The 13,920-nt window shown below is 31.8% G+C and overlaps 3 protein-coding genes across 4 annotated transcripts; 1 reads left to right on the top strand and 2 right to left on the bottom strand.

Annotated features, from left to right (window-relative positions):
• Nucleotides 1-1,187: 1,187 nt before the first annotated feature.
• Nucleotides 1,188-5,806, bottom strand: LOC8282315 (signal peptidase complex catalytic subunit SEC11A). The gene is made up of 8 exons (XM_002517568.4): nucleotides 5,502-5,806; nucleotides 4,347-4,459; nucleotides 3,625-3,696; nucleotides 2,382-2,417; nucleotides 2,024-2,069; nucleotides 1,806-1,893; nucleotides 1,607-1,664; nucleotides 1,188-1,437 (listed from the first exon to the last, which is right to left on the bottom strand). Exons 1-8 carry the CDS (start codon nucleotides 5,578-5,580, stop codon nucleotides 1,387-1,389), a joined length of 543 nt encoding a protein of 180 aa, XP_002517614.2. The 5' UTR covers nucleotides 5,581-5,806; the 3' UTR covers nucleotides 1,188-1,386.
• A 2,295-nt stretch (nucleotides 5,807-8,101) lies between these two features.
• LOC8282316 (DCC family protein At1g52590, chloroplastic) lies at nucleotides 8,102-9,915 on the top strand. 2 transcript variants are annotated; one of them, XM_048377607.1, is made up of 5 exons: nucleotides 8,102-8,368; nucleotides 8,451-8,508; nucleotides 8,831-8,938; nucleotides 9,350-9,442; nucleotides 9,527-9,766. In XM_048377607.1, the coding sequence occupies exons 1-5, from the start codon at nucleotides 8,191-8,193 to the stop codon at nucleotides 9,555-9,557; spliced, it is 468 nt and encodes a 155-aa protein (XP_048233564.1). In that variant the 5' UTR covers nucleotides 8,102-8,190; the 3' UTR covers nucleotides 9,558-9,766. The 2 variants fall into 2 exon arrangements, with proteins under 2 accessions (XP_048233564.1, XP_048233563.1); XM_048377606.1 differs by having other exon boundaries at nucleotides 8,105-8,368; nucleotides 9,550-9,915.
• Nucleotides 9,916-10,923: 1,008 nt separating this feature from the next.
• LOC8282317 (RHOMBOID-like protein 5) lies at nucleotides 10,924-13,444 on the bottom strand. The gene is made up of 5 exons (XM_002517570.3): nucleotides 12,910-13,444; nucleotides 12,083-12,246; nucleotides 11,827-11,990; nucleotides 11,449-11,705; nucleotides 10,924-11,328 (listed from the first exon to the last, which is right to left on the bottom strand). The coding sequence occupies exons 1-5, from the start codon at nucleotides 13,188-13,190 to the stop codon at nucleotides 11,283-11,285; spliced, it is 912 nt and encodes a 303-aa protein (XP_002517616.2). The 5' UTR covers nucleotides 13,191-13,444; the 3' UTR covers nucleotides 10,924-11,282.
• Between the last annotated feature and the right edge of the window lie 476 nt (nucleotides 13,445-13,920).

The raw sequence follows: 13,920 nt of genomic DNA on the forward strand, positions 1-13,920 counted from the left end.
TGGGTCTCATTTTTTTTATTTTTTCTCTAATTTCTGTTATTTTAGTTAATTTTTATGTAAAATATTATAATTTTTGAATTTTTCTTAAAATTTGTTAGATTTTACTCTCTATAAGAAGTTCAATTTTTTTTAAAAAATTCTATGTAAATAAATTATTTCAACTTGAAATCTTTTAAATTTTTAGCTAAATCATTTAAATTGATATTCTATTAATTTGATTTGTCATCCGTTTCTTTACTTGAAATGATATATTACTTCTTGAAATAGTTCTAAAATATTAAAAATAATTTTTTTGGTTAAGAAATTATGTCTCAATATTGAAAAATATTAAAAATTGAGTTTCAATTTCACATTAATAATTCTCATAATCTCAAAAACAATAATAATTTTTATCCGGGCATAAAAGAAAAAAAATATTCTATTAATATAAATAAAGTGAAAGTAATTACATATAGTAAAAATAATTATTTTTTTATTAAAAATAATTTCTTTGCAATAAAAAGATGCATGTTGTAAACAAAAGTAATACATGAATAATTAAACAAATAATTTTTCTTATAAAAAATATAAAATCTCTAAAATAAAAAGAAAATATAGGTATAATATAAAAAAAGATTCGTGTACCCTATAGTCATATTAATCGTTTTCTGTTTTAAATTTCTGCATAAATTAAAAATCGATAGTATTATCATTATTTTTTGCAAAAAAATGTTAGCTTGAATGGTTTATGTGAACTTGTGTGTTATAGAGGAATTTTTGTAAGACTTCTATTTTAGGTGAAATTTTATTATTATTGTAAAAAAAGAGTATTTTTATAAAGAACCTGTTTTTTTCCATAGAAGGTGAAGGACCTTCCACTTTCCGCTATAAATAGCAATCTATCATTCATTTTCAATGAAAAAGCATATAATTCTAAACTCAATTTCTAAAATTTCAAAATCTATTTTTTTTAAACATCTATATCTTTAACTTGTTAAGGTTCATACATAATCCAAAAATTTAATTACTGCAATTTTTGAAGTTGAATTTGTATTACAAGGATTCAAATAAAAATTGCATAAGTTTAATCTATCATTTTCTTTTAGTATAAATTGCTAAAAAGAAATTCACTTTGTTTTTTCTAGTCATTTTTTATGATCCTTGATGGTAAAGGGGTCTTCAGAAAAAGTTCTAAAAGCCAACTAAAATATCAGACAAAATCAAGTGATGCTACTCATGCATAATAATCTACCAAGGATTCACACCTTAATCTATCCATAAAATTATTTTTCTTTTTCTTTTTCTTTTCTATTTCTCTGTCCAACTTAAAATAACCGTTATAAAAACTTTTAGCTCAAGCAACAGCAACTTCTACTCTGCTCCACCCTTCAAACTGATAAGCATCCTTCAGTCCTTCGAAGTTATGACAAGCAATCCCAATGCACCAATAAGTATGTACTGCGCAAGCAAAAACAAACAACACACAATTAAACGTCCAAATATAAAAGAAATGCGAATGAAAAAACAAATAATCAAATGAAAAGAAAAATAAAAGAACTGAAATGCAAAATGATCATCACTAGAAAATTACTTTTCAGTTAATCAAATGATTCATAGAGAAACAAACCTTAATAATTGGCTTTTCTGTCATGATAATTGTTACCCAACCAACATAAGGTAAGAACCTGGGAACATGAAAATATGTTCGCAACATTAAGAGTCTATGCATGCCATTCTATACCAACAGCAGATTGGACATGTCCGACTACACCTCCCACCGGGAAAAGGGGAGGAAAAGAAATTAAGGTTACGAATAAGGCTTTTACCCAACAGCTCTGCCCATGATATGGTGCCGCTGCAGCCAGAGCTGACCTTGAGCATACAAAAGTCTGTCATCCCCATAATTATTATCCCCTGAAGCAATAAGATTGCAGGTCGAACATTAAAGTAGTTGTTAAAACAAACATAATGTAATGCAGGATGACCTTGTAAGAAGCAACTTAGTCAATTTTAACAAAGTAGTCTTTGCTCAAGAAGCTGGCACCTTTTGTGAGGACATCAACTTCCCCAGTATCTTCCCTTTCATGGACCTACACAACAATTGATTATCAAGAATCATTGTAAGAGAAGGCAACGGTTTGTAACTCAAAATTACTCCAACAAATAACAAAATGAAACCCTTCAATCCACCAAATACCCCAGCCCCCTCCAGGGGGTGCCAGCCTCCACTCAAAAGGAACAAAACTTTAATTCAAAAGCTGGCAAAGGGTGTGATATAATGATAACTTCAATCTGTATCACTTCAAATTTTGCTTTTACAGTCAGTGCCTACAGCTCATCCAAAGGGAGATTTGGGTAGAGGCGGTTTATTAAAATAAGCCCTTAGTAATTGGAGTAATTACCTTAATTACACGATGGACAATTGGAATCTCCCGGCCCTGATGAATAAAGTAGAAATTTTCAAAATGCACATGGTGATGGAGAAAAGTAGTAGAAACAGCACATAAGAAAATTTTCAAGGGGGAAAAAGAACAAGCAAGAAAATGAGACAGAACCACATTGACAAGTGATCTCAGTGCTAAAATGCAATATCAGTAACATGTTGATGAAAATAGAACAGCAACAGGAACTTTACCAACTGAAAAATCAGTAATAAGAACAATGTACCAAAACTATTTAGTTATATTCTGAATCGCCAAATACAGTTTTTCTTCCACTTGCCTTTAACTAATGTGAAGAGAGCGTTTTGGTGAACTTGCATGGTGAAATGAGCAAGTCAACACAATTTAAATCCACCTACTTTCTACTAGATAAAAAATGGCTTAACTCGTTAATATACGCAAAGCAATGCCTTTCACTGTGTACGATATCAATTAGTTGCTTCTCTCAAGAATCCTACCAATATCGAGTATTAATGCTTTCCTCACCCATTATTATTGAAAAAGAAAGCTAATTTTGGACATAAGCATGCTAAAATGCATCATCTGATATAACAGAGATATTCACAATCTGATTTTGCAGTTATTTATTCATATACTTTTTATGATTCTTTCTCTCCAGAAGGTACAGAGAGCAAGTCCTTTATTTTTTTTAATAAAAAGGCTACTTTATAGGTCATAATGAGTGCTTATATTAAAAGAAAACTGCATACTATAATTGCAAGCTGGAAATGACCAGAGCATGGAATAGTACAAGTAGAAGCAAAACTCCAACAGCCAATCCCAGCATAATCCCAGTCACAATTAAAGCACTCAGAGAAACATTATATTCAGCATACTTCTAAAAGCATAAACATATTCCTTACTACTCATGCCCTATGCTGAAGTAAATATAGAGGACTGTGCTGTACAGTCAAAAACCAACCAAAGAAATTGTGCTAGCTTGCCTACAATCATATGCACAAGTTTATTGATGTTTCTTTATGAGTCAATAATGCAAAACCAAATATTTTCTTCATGTGGACACATATGGATACAAATGAATAGCACAGTGATAACTAATTACGAAAGCACAGAACTAATTTCCAATTCTAAGACATGGAAAGAAAGAAAATAATACAGAGAAAAGCTCAACAACAAACATATACAGACAACATACAACTAATGATACATAACAAAACAAGACATCAAAGTAATAGGATCTTACATCAACATTAAAGACAACAATCTCCCCTGTACGAATAGGATCCCTACTCATGTGCAAAAACAATATATCCCCCTGCAAAGGAAGTGAATATAATTAGTCAAGCAATGTAATCAGTACAAAAGGGCACCAACTGCATCATCAAATAACAACAGTACCACTAGTAACCCCATTACAAATGCTTGGTGAAAATATTACCAAGTTCAATCTTGCAAAATATTAAAAATAAGTGAATGGTCAACTAATTTAGCGATGATACATATTAGATCTCAACGAGAACAGAACAAACAGTACATACGCATATGAGCAGTATGCCAAGGCATCATAAGATTTCTGTCACACCTAACATGACTTTTCATATAATACCAGATACAAAGATTCTGCTTTGACAGAGGACAGTCAGTCACAAATAAAAAAAAAGTTGTCCTTCAGAAAACGATCTCTTACAGGAATTAAAATCGCATTTTAAGAACTTTTGAGGCCTCAAGGCAGAAGATAACTTGCTAAGAACATAGCAAGGAGAAGAAAAGAAAATGTTAATCTTCACTTTCACATATGGGAACTGAACTTCTATATTTCAATCTTTCTGCAAGCTCTATGGATATTATTAAACTAATAACATGTGATGGATAGAGAACTAGGGCAGCAAGATTCGTTAAAAAAACTGGAAAAGAAAGGGGGAAAACTACTCTGATCCAAATAATTAAGTCACATAATATGCTCACCCTCTTGAAGCCAGGTTCCATACTTCCAGATAGAACAACCACCACAGGAGACTCACTACCGGTAATGCACATCAATGCCTTCCATATAATTAGTGCAGATGTAACAATCATTCCTGAAATAACAAGCCAACGTTCAAAAAACCAGCGACTCTAGCTAATGCTGATGCCAAAGAGCAAATCACAACATTTTATGATCACCTCCTGCTAATGGGCAAAGTGAAGGTGAAGCAACTTAAACAAGATGAAAGCTAAACTTGACCCACCCAGAGTATAAAAGTATTGATTTTTCCTTAAAACAGTTTGTCAATATGCACAACCAAAGACACTAGCAAAATATTCCATTAGATACCCAAGTAGGTACATTCATATTCTATATTTTTGGTAAGTAACTTTTGAAGGAATGCCAAGATACCATGGCCTATACAAACAAACCATAAAAGCTACAGGAAAAATAAAATTACCAAAGAAATGTGATAATTTTTATCAAAGCTACTGCTGCTATGCAGAAATAAAAATGCCAGACAACTAAGTTCTCAAACTGGTGTCAAACACTCATATTCATGATTCACGTTCATTACAGATTTATGTCTGTCATGCATTTAGATCAAACACAACAGACAGTTATTACTTCATAGTCATTTTACAATCTATGGCTGAACTTGCCCAATCCAGTAAACAATCAGAGTTAAGTCTTTAATTCTGAAAACCCTTCTTCATAAATATCTTTTCCAAAAATAACAACTTCAAAAGAAAATTTTGAATCTATAACTCTGTAGTTGTGTTTGTACCAATGATACAAAATTCCTAATTCAACAGAGTATATGAGTCAAATTAAGCTTAAAAGTTCAGTTCTTCCAAACTTTAATCTCTATCCAGTATGATAGTCTCAATTTCAGTATTAATTACAGTAAAAACAGATATTTCAACCAAAATAAAAACTGTAGCAGCGAAGTACGATAATTCGACTTTTCTAAGCCCAATAGCAATATACATATACAAACTTTAACAAACTGAAAAAAAGAAGAAAATAACCTATTTTTGGCCAAATTAAGTCAGAACCGAAATGAAGATTCAAAAAATAAAAATTTCTCTTAGTATAATTATCTCCTCACCTTCATTCTCGTATATAAGGAAAAAATAAATAAAAGAACTGACCTAGACTAACGGCCTGAGTAAGAAGCTGCCGGATCTGTATAGATTTGATAGAATCCACTGTTTCTCCGATCCACCCCATTTTTCCTTTTCTTTTCCTTTTGCTTCTGCTTTTCTCCTCTTGCTCTTCGTTTTTAAAGGCGTTTTGTAGACTCTTATATCGGCTTTTGTTTTCAGTTGTCTAATGTTCCCCTTTTTTTCAAAATAAAATTATCAAATAATTAATGGTTTATATGGAAAAACAAAGCGATTTACTTTTTTGAAATTCTGTCCTTTTTCTTTCTCCGTTCTGTAGGAAAAACAAAACAGGAGTTTTGAGATTAGTGGACTTGCTAAACCAGTATTTTTTATTTTTATTTTTATTTTTAGCATGTCATCATATTATTTTCCTGTTTACTTCCATCTCAGCTGATTTTGTTTAAAATTATATTAGTTTTGTATGAAATTTTAATAATAAAATAGTTTATTATATGATTAATTCTAATTAATAAAATCAATATGAGTTTCTATTTTATAAGAGGTAATTTTTAAAATAATATTTTTAGGTATTATTTATATCAGCGAGTTTGATAGTAAATTAATTAGAAAATAATTTTATTATTAAAAATAAATATTTATTCCCTTTAAAAAAAGAAACATATAACTAAATAGTATTTTTCTTATACTTTTTTAATATTCTTATTAATTAAGTAATTGATACGCTGATTATATATATTTTATGGTTGAATGGAGTAGAATTGATTAATATTATTTAGAAAAATGATTAACTTCGTGAAGTTTGTAAAAGCCAGCAAATCGATAGAGTGACATTCAGATAGAGTCAATGGACAAAGTATGAATAGCGATAGCAAAGTGACATTCAGATTTAAAAGTATTTTTGGAGATGTGAATGAAGAAGTTTTAGAGAGGTTAAATAACAAACAAACTCTATTCAACAATTTCTTATAACCATCTTATAAAGGATTACATGGCTTTCTAAAATAAAATATGCGTTCTTTTTTTCTAAGGTGATGCGACTTTAATTTTAGTTTTCGAAAGTTATTTTTTTGAATTTATTTTATTTTGTTATAAATTTTTAAATTTATTTCAATGTAGTGAGTTGTCTTCTTTTAATAGATTTTAATTTTTTTATTATATATTTAATATAATTATCAAAATATTTTTATTTTTACAAAATCTGAATTTAATGTTTAAATTTTATGATAGTTGAGTTTTAAGGTTTTAGTTTTGTTTTTTAAGTCTAATGATGAAAGAAAACTATGCAAGTTAGTGAGATTTTAGTTTATTATTTTAAATTATTAAAATAGACTTAAATTTATAAATTTATATATAATTTTAATTTAATTAGTTATTTATCTATATATTGTATAGTGTTATTATTATTTTAATTATAAGTAATATTGTAAATTAAATTTATAAATGTAATTTAATAAAAAATTTAATAGAAGCTGGTGTACCCCAAACCTCTCCTCTCTCCCCCTTTTTAGCCAACATCATCAACCCCATTTTTCACTTTGAATGGGTCAAAAAATCTGATGACCTCTTGCTTTTCCAACAAAAAATACGGGAAAAATGAAACAATGGCACGATTGAACTCTCACTTAGGAAAGGAAATTGACTTTCATGAAAAATTTCCGAAAAAATGCAAACTTGTCTGATTTTAATTTGATTTATGAAGGGAAAAGTGATATATTTTTTATAATATGTTAAATAATAATTAATAAATTAAAAATATTTTTTTAAAAAAATATATTTTAAAATTTTATTAGTTTAGCATATGAGTTTGTTTAGTTATACTTAATATGTGGTTTTTTTTTCCTTAAGGCGCTAAGCGGAAATATGAGACAACCAATGGTAGTAATTTCTGCCGAACATAACTATAAAGTTCTTTTATGCTATGGAAGGCTCATAGATTTATAGCTAAACTTGAGATGAAGTCGAAATCAATCACCATGGCACTAACTTTGAACCAAATGGAAGAGACTCAATCAATGCGTCAATTGAATAGTATTTATGTGATGTAAATACCTCAAAGAAATGTCTTCCATAAATCGAGCCTAAGCCCTTTAGCATGGTGGAAGCATATCTTATCACTGGGCTATCACTCTAATTATTATAGGTGGTTTGATTTGCTGAGTAGGTTGGAAGTTTAATTTCTCTTTTATATTTGGTTTTAGGAAATTTATAAAATATTGGAAAACAAGATTAAGAAATTTTGTTAGCTTTTATTATTTGGCATGATGTGGTAAAAACAAAAATACAATAACTCTATTTCCTGTTTAGTTACTTAATTTTAGATTAAACTATAATTAGACCAAAATTTGACCTTTGATAATTTGGAAACGATAGGCGAACATGGCATTAAGTCGCATAGATTTCGATTTTTTTACCGTTAGATCCTTTTCTAATTATCCTCGTGATTTTTCATCAAATTAGTGGTTTATCAAATCCCACGTTAATAATCCATATCGGCATAATAAATGACATAAACCAGTACCATTTTTACCTGTCTACCCCACACATTTATACAGTATCACAAAATGTACCACTCTGATTTCAAACATCCTTGATCAGCAAAAAGGGCCTTCTCGTAATTTTGAACTAAAATTTCTCTATCTCTCTCCTGTTGTATTTTATCAACCGGAAAAACGCAACACCTGAGTGAACTGAACTAAGAACTCCCGCGTTTTCAATGGCATTAGTTACTCCCAGCAGTTGCGTCCGATTAACAGCGGTACCTACTGCGCACGTTAGGCACAGAATGGCTGTGTTTGCTACTATATCCCCTCCAAGTAGTGGAACCGTGAATTGGGTCGAGGCAACTAATGGCTTCTTTGAAAGAGACGCCAGACCCATCATGTTGTTTGATGGTAAAAAACTGTTTAAAGAACAACTCTTTTTGTCATTTAAGTTTTACTCTAGTTGGTTTTATTACAGTTTGGTTTTCTATAGGTGTTTGCAATCTTTGCAATGGAGGTGTTAGGTTTGTGCGTGACAATGATAGAAATAGGTCAGTGTTAACATTCTTTCCTTGCTTCAAGATTAAGCCATTTTGTTTTTTTGTTTTTTGTTCTGTTTTTGGACATTTTTTACTTAATTGAAAGTGCTGGGCTGTTATCTGCATAATTGATTTTGGCTTAGAAAGATATATATTAGATATTTTGATCAACAAAAGGAAAGATATAAATTAGATTTTGATTTGTTGGTTTTATGTTGTAGACAAGGATATATTGATATAGTGAATTGTTGAAGGTCTTTAATGGGTTTAGTTTTTGTTTTTTAACATTGTCATAAGCTTTTTTTTTCTTTTTCTTTTGGCTTGGCATGGGCAGGAAAATTAGGTATGAAGCTCTTCAAAGTGAGGCAGGTAAAAAGCTGCTCAGGAGGTCAGGAAGAGCCCCTGATGATATTTCAAGTGTTGTACTTGTTGAAAAGGACAGGTATCTATGTAGTTAGCAATTCGGTTCTTTTATTGTTTTCTTGAAATGAAGTTTGATTTTAGTGTTAAAATTGGTGAAATGCTTGAACTTAAAACAATTTTACGATTCTGAGATATTGATCAGTTTTCATGTTATACAACTTTGATAAGGCCACAAGTGGTTAATGATCTTTTTCTGAAGCATATTGGTTGAATCTGGTTTTACCATTTTCTTGAGTTTTTGGTAATTCATTTGGTTGAGGAGGAGGTGGAGTGATATAGGAGAAATGTCCCTGGAATCAGAAAATTAAACTAAAATCATTTTTGAAATCCTCATAATCAAGGTCTTCTTGCCAGACTGAATGATAATTACAGATTTCTTGAGGTAAAAAGGATTGAATGAGGAAAAGTAAGACTTTGCATTGAATTTCAGATCATATATCAAGTCAGAAGCTGTGTTGAAGATAATGGAATACATTGACTTGCCTTTTCCCCAGCTAGCATTCTTCCTACAGTTTGTACCTCTGTAAGTCAGTCCTTTCATGCTACTTGTCATTTTTTTCAGTCAGTTTTATTAGGCAACTAATTGTACCTATCCATTAATTTGAAGCTATCTATTGTGGCTGGTTACAGGTTCATAAGGGATTTTGTCTATGACAACGTTGCAAACAATCGTTACACAATTTTTGGTCGGTCGGAATCATGTGAGATATATAATGATTGAGAACCAGTCATTGCAGTTATGTGTATGTATATTGTATAGTCCATAAATGAAAGATCTTTAGTTTCTTAGTTATTGCTCTGTCCAAAAGAAACAGAATTATGTCAATCTGCATCATTTAAGATATAACAACATAATCTTATTGGTGCATTGATTTATAGTGCCTGATTCAGCAGCTAAATCTTTCCGTTCCTAGTTGATAATCAAATCTCCTTCTGGAATTTCTTTCCTCTATTTTCGAGGCAATCGGAAGATTAGAACTTTGAGAAGATTGCATATATCTTTTGTCACCTGAGATTGCATTCTTATCTGAGCACAGCGCTTGAAGAGGCCTTTCTTTCATTTTTGTTTCTAATTTTCCTTGGCATATAAAAGTTACAAACCCCTATTAGGTGTTGTGTGTTATCAATTTGTAGGAATAGTTTGGAAGAAGATATCCCATTTGTTAAGAAAGGTGAGGAAAGCTATCTAATCCAAGTGAGAATTATTAAAGGGATTGGACTAGGAGGCTGTAAATTTATTTCCCTCCTATTGGAGAGATAGATGGTTGTTAAAGACTACTTACTTAGATGTTAACTATTGGTCACCAGATTCAGTTTGGGTGATAGCTAAAACAGTTATGACTAAATAAATCAGGTGCTTGAACTTTATGCCTGTAGGGCCTTATGCCTTCCAAGAAGAAGGAAGATATCATTCCTTAAACTATTTTCTTATGGAGTTTGTATACCATTTCTGATCTCAAGAATAATCATAGTTATCCCTTTTTACATCTGATTTTAGCATTTTAGCCAGATATTTTTGTCTTGCCAATAGTCATTTCACAGCTTGTAAAGCTCTGCTTATGTGATTCATCAAAATTTTCTGAAACTCATATGCAATTTCTCTAATTCACTGTAACTCATCTCAACTAATCGATCAAAAAGAACTGTTTCAACAAGCTGTTGAAATAGTTAGCCTAAGAGTACTAAAGTAGTTTAGCATCACTGTATTTTAAGGTGTTTGACGATGTCTTTTTTACACTTTTAGTTTGCGGATAAAAGAATCCTGCATCAACTCCTTCTATACTTCACTTTCGCTTAAATTTCTCGTATGATCAGCAAAAGCATTATTGCATACAGAAGTTAATAACATCTATCAGCACCTTCTTTGATATCTTGCAAGATTATAGATTCTATATAGTAATTTACACCAGGAAGAAAATTACTAAAAGCAAAATCCGACTACTTCTAAAGAGAGGTTCTTGATTTGAGATCATTATCTTTTAAAATGAAACAACCTACAACTTCTTTAGATTCCGAGTATTTTATCTATTTAACATACTATATGTGAGCCAATATACAAAAGCCTTAGGATGTGTTGTCTGTTCAGCGCTGCTCTCCTTCAGCTTCACTCACAAAAAACACATACCTTGAAATTGAAAGAGAACAGCAGCAATATACTACTGATGAGTAAAGAAGATAACAGCAATATACATTACTACAAACGCACAACTGCCTATAATTCTACATCTAACACACAATTATGTGCGCAATGTATTTCATTTATACTAGTAACTTATAGTTCGGTAGGAGTGTACATACATAGAAGGAAAGTTTTCTTTTTCTGGTCTTGAGCTCTTTGAAGAACTAGCTAATTCAGGAGGTATCTATAATGTATGGCCACCGTACAGTGCAGCCAAACCCCATATATATCTGCCAACATCAGAAACAATAGCTAAAAATTAATAGTTTTAATGTGAATATCTCCAAAGCTTATTGCAGTGAAGAAATTCCTAGTTTAAGTAAGAAAAAGAAGAAGAAAAGTTCAGTTACCCGACAATTAGGACAACTAATGCTGTGATCAACAGTAGGTACTGATAGCATTTGTGCTTGGATTTCTTTTTGATATTGTATCCTACAGGTATATACCTGCTGCTTACATATCCATATTGAGGACGCATTAGAAGAATGAATCCAAGAAGAAATCCTGAAAGAAATCCTCCAATATGAGCTGAATTGTCCACATGAGGTATGAGACCAAAGGCCAAATTCAGGGCAATGATTAGCAAGAGGGTGCTAATTGCTGAACACTGAATGGACAGGGTTAAAAAGGAAAAAAAAAAAAAACTGTTTAGCAACATCGTGTTGATGACATATTTTAGCTTGTGACAAGTTATTTACGTTCTGAATTCATATGCACCAGCTGTTTACCTTATTTGCATAGATTGTCCAGTTCATGAGGAGCTCTGATAGCATTGATCCCAGAAGTCCGAGAAGTGCACCAGATGCACCGACTGATATACTTGGCTTCCGACGAAGAGAAGACATCAAGCTTCCACCAAAACCGGACAATACATACAACACTCCTATCCTCACTGCCATATTAAGTAATTGAGTATCAATAGTGATTGAATATAAATTAAAGCAGCAATTTTACTGTATACAATCTACATTGGTAAGTTCTTACAAAACCCGAATTCCTCCTCAAGTCGGATTCCTATAAATAGAAGGCTGATCATATTTGTAAACAGATGAACAACTCCAGCATGTAGCCATATACAGGAAAAGAAGCGCCACGCTTCGCCATTCTTTACTATTGCCATCGGATCAAGTGCCCCTAAACGTTCCAGCCTGTGAAGAAAAGACAAGTGAGATATACTCAAAACATGTTGGATGAATCTGCTAGCAATGATCTGAAATAAAACTGTTATAATCTGAATATTACATAACTCTGCAAGAATGCAAGAAATATATGTCCTTTGAAGCTCAAGCACAAAATATAATGATGCTAGATAAAGTAAAAACCTGTCGGGATTCTGCTATAGAAATGCTAATTCTATTAGTATAAATGATATAATGTTTGAGCGAGTCTGAATGTCTATGCTGCCAATCCTAATTATCCTGTTATTTAGTAAATGTTTCTAACAGAAATTGACTAGAATTTTATCACTTTCTCGAGTTAAAGCTCATGGTTATTGCAAATTGTTAGTCCTGAAACTATAAGCGATTCAAAAAAGGTGTTGCCCCAAAATAGCTAAAAGAACTAAGTAATATTGATATCATATTTTTGATAGATCCATGAGTAACAAACTAAAGCTTTCAATTATGAAACAGCAATAATTTATGAAATAAAAATAAAAAAATTAACCAAGAATCAAGCATAGAGACGGAAAATGGAAGGAACAGAATAAATGCCAATGGAAAATAAATTTAATAATCAGAATTGCCAATGATATTAAGGAACTAAACATAAAAAGATTAAACTTGCAGACTTAGAAGAACGAGGAATATTACGTGATAACGGAAGGTCCAAGGACAGCATTTTCTTGCAATGGTTGGAATGAAAATCTCCCTAAAAGATCATATAGAAGACATTTATCTGCACCTGTCTTTGCAGGGCAATCATTCACATACATTGTATAAACAAATATGGTTATGTTAACACTAAATATGACAGGCACCAGCCAGGAGCGCCATTTCTCAGGGAGTGGTGGAGGAGGAGGAGGAGGAGGAGGCGGCGGCTGTTTGACATAGGCCCCCACCTCAATATCTGGTACTGGCGGCCTCTTGCCCATCTGCACCGAGAAGCAGCGGAGCAAGTAGGAGTTTCAGGGAGAGGGAGAAAGAGAGAAGAAAAAAAAAAGGAAGAGAGATATATGGTTTTGGATGGTAAAGAATGAATCTTGCTTCATGCTAGGCTGTGGCAGTTAAGTTAGGTACTCTTTTTAATTTTTTCCCCTTTAGTTGAAGTCGGTCCAAAACTTATTTCAGCTTTCAGGTTGATCAAATTCTAGCCCACGTGCGATTTGTTTGCAATTTAATAATCTATTGCCTCCTTTTTCTTTCTAGTATGACCTGATTCCTCAAATATTTTTTGATACAAATGAAGGGAAAAAGAACTTGAATTTAACATCACTTTACTTAATTTTGTTTAGAAAATCTTGGTTAGGCCGAATGTTTATGAATCACCTTGAATTAGTCCATCATAGAAATGACGTTTAACATATAGCGGCATGCAAAAGTTAGCCCTTTAAAGTATAAAAAAGAAAAAAGGGTTTTTGTGCTATGCATGAATTTGTACACGGTCTAACTTGGTATATATAGAAAATCCCATCCTGGAGGGAAGTATGAGCACTATCAACAGAGATTTAAGGCAACAAGATAAAAATGGGATACTAGTGCATGCATTCACAAGATTTTTACCCCATGAAGCCTAAGCCAAATACATGTGAATCTATTGAAGAATTAAATCTTGAACTTCTTGTGGATGATCAAACAATGTATTCTTAGTCTTTGTTACGAAAG

Source organism: Ricinus communis, chromosome 8, assembly GCF_019578655.1.
Source record: "Ricinus communis isolate WT05 ecotype wild-type chromosome 8, ASM1957865v1, whole genome shotgun sequence".
Taxonomy (NCBI): domain Eukaryota; kingdom Viridiplantae; phylum Streptophyta; class Magnoliopsida; order Malpighiales; family Euphorbiaceae; genus Ricinus; species Ricinus communis.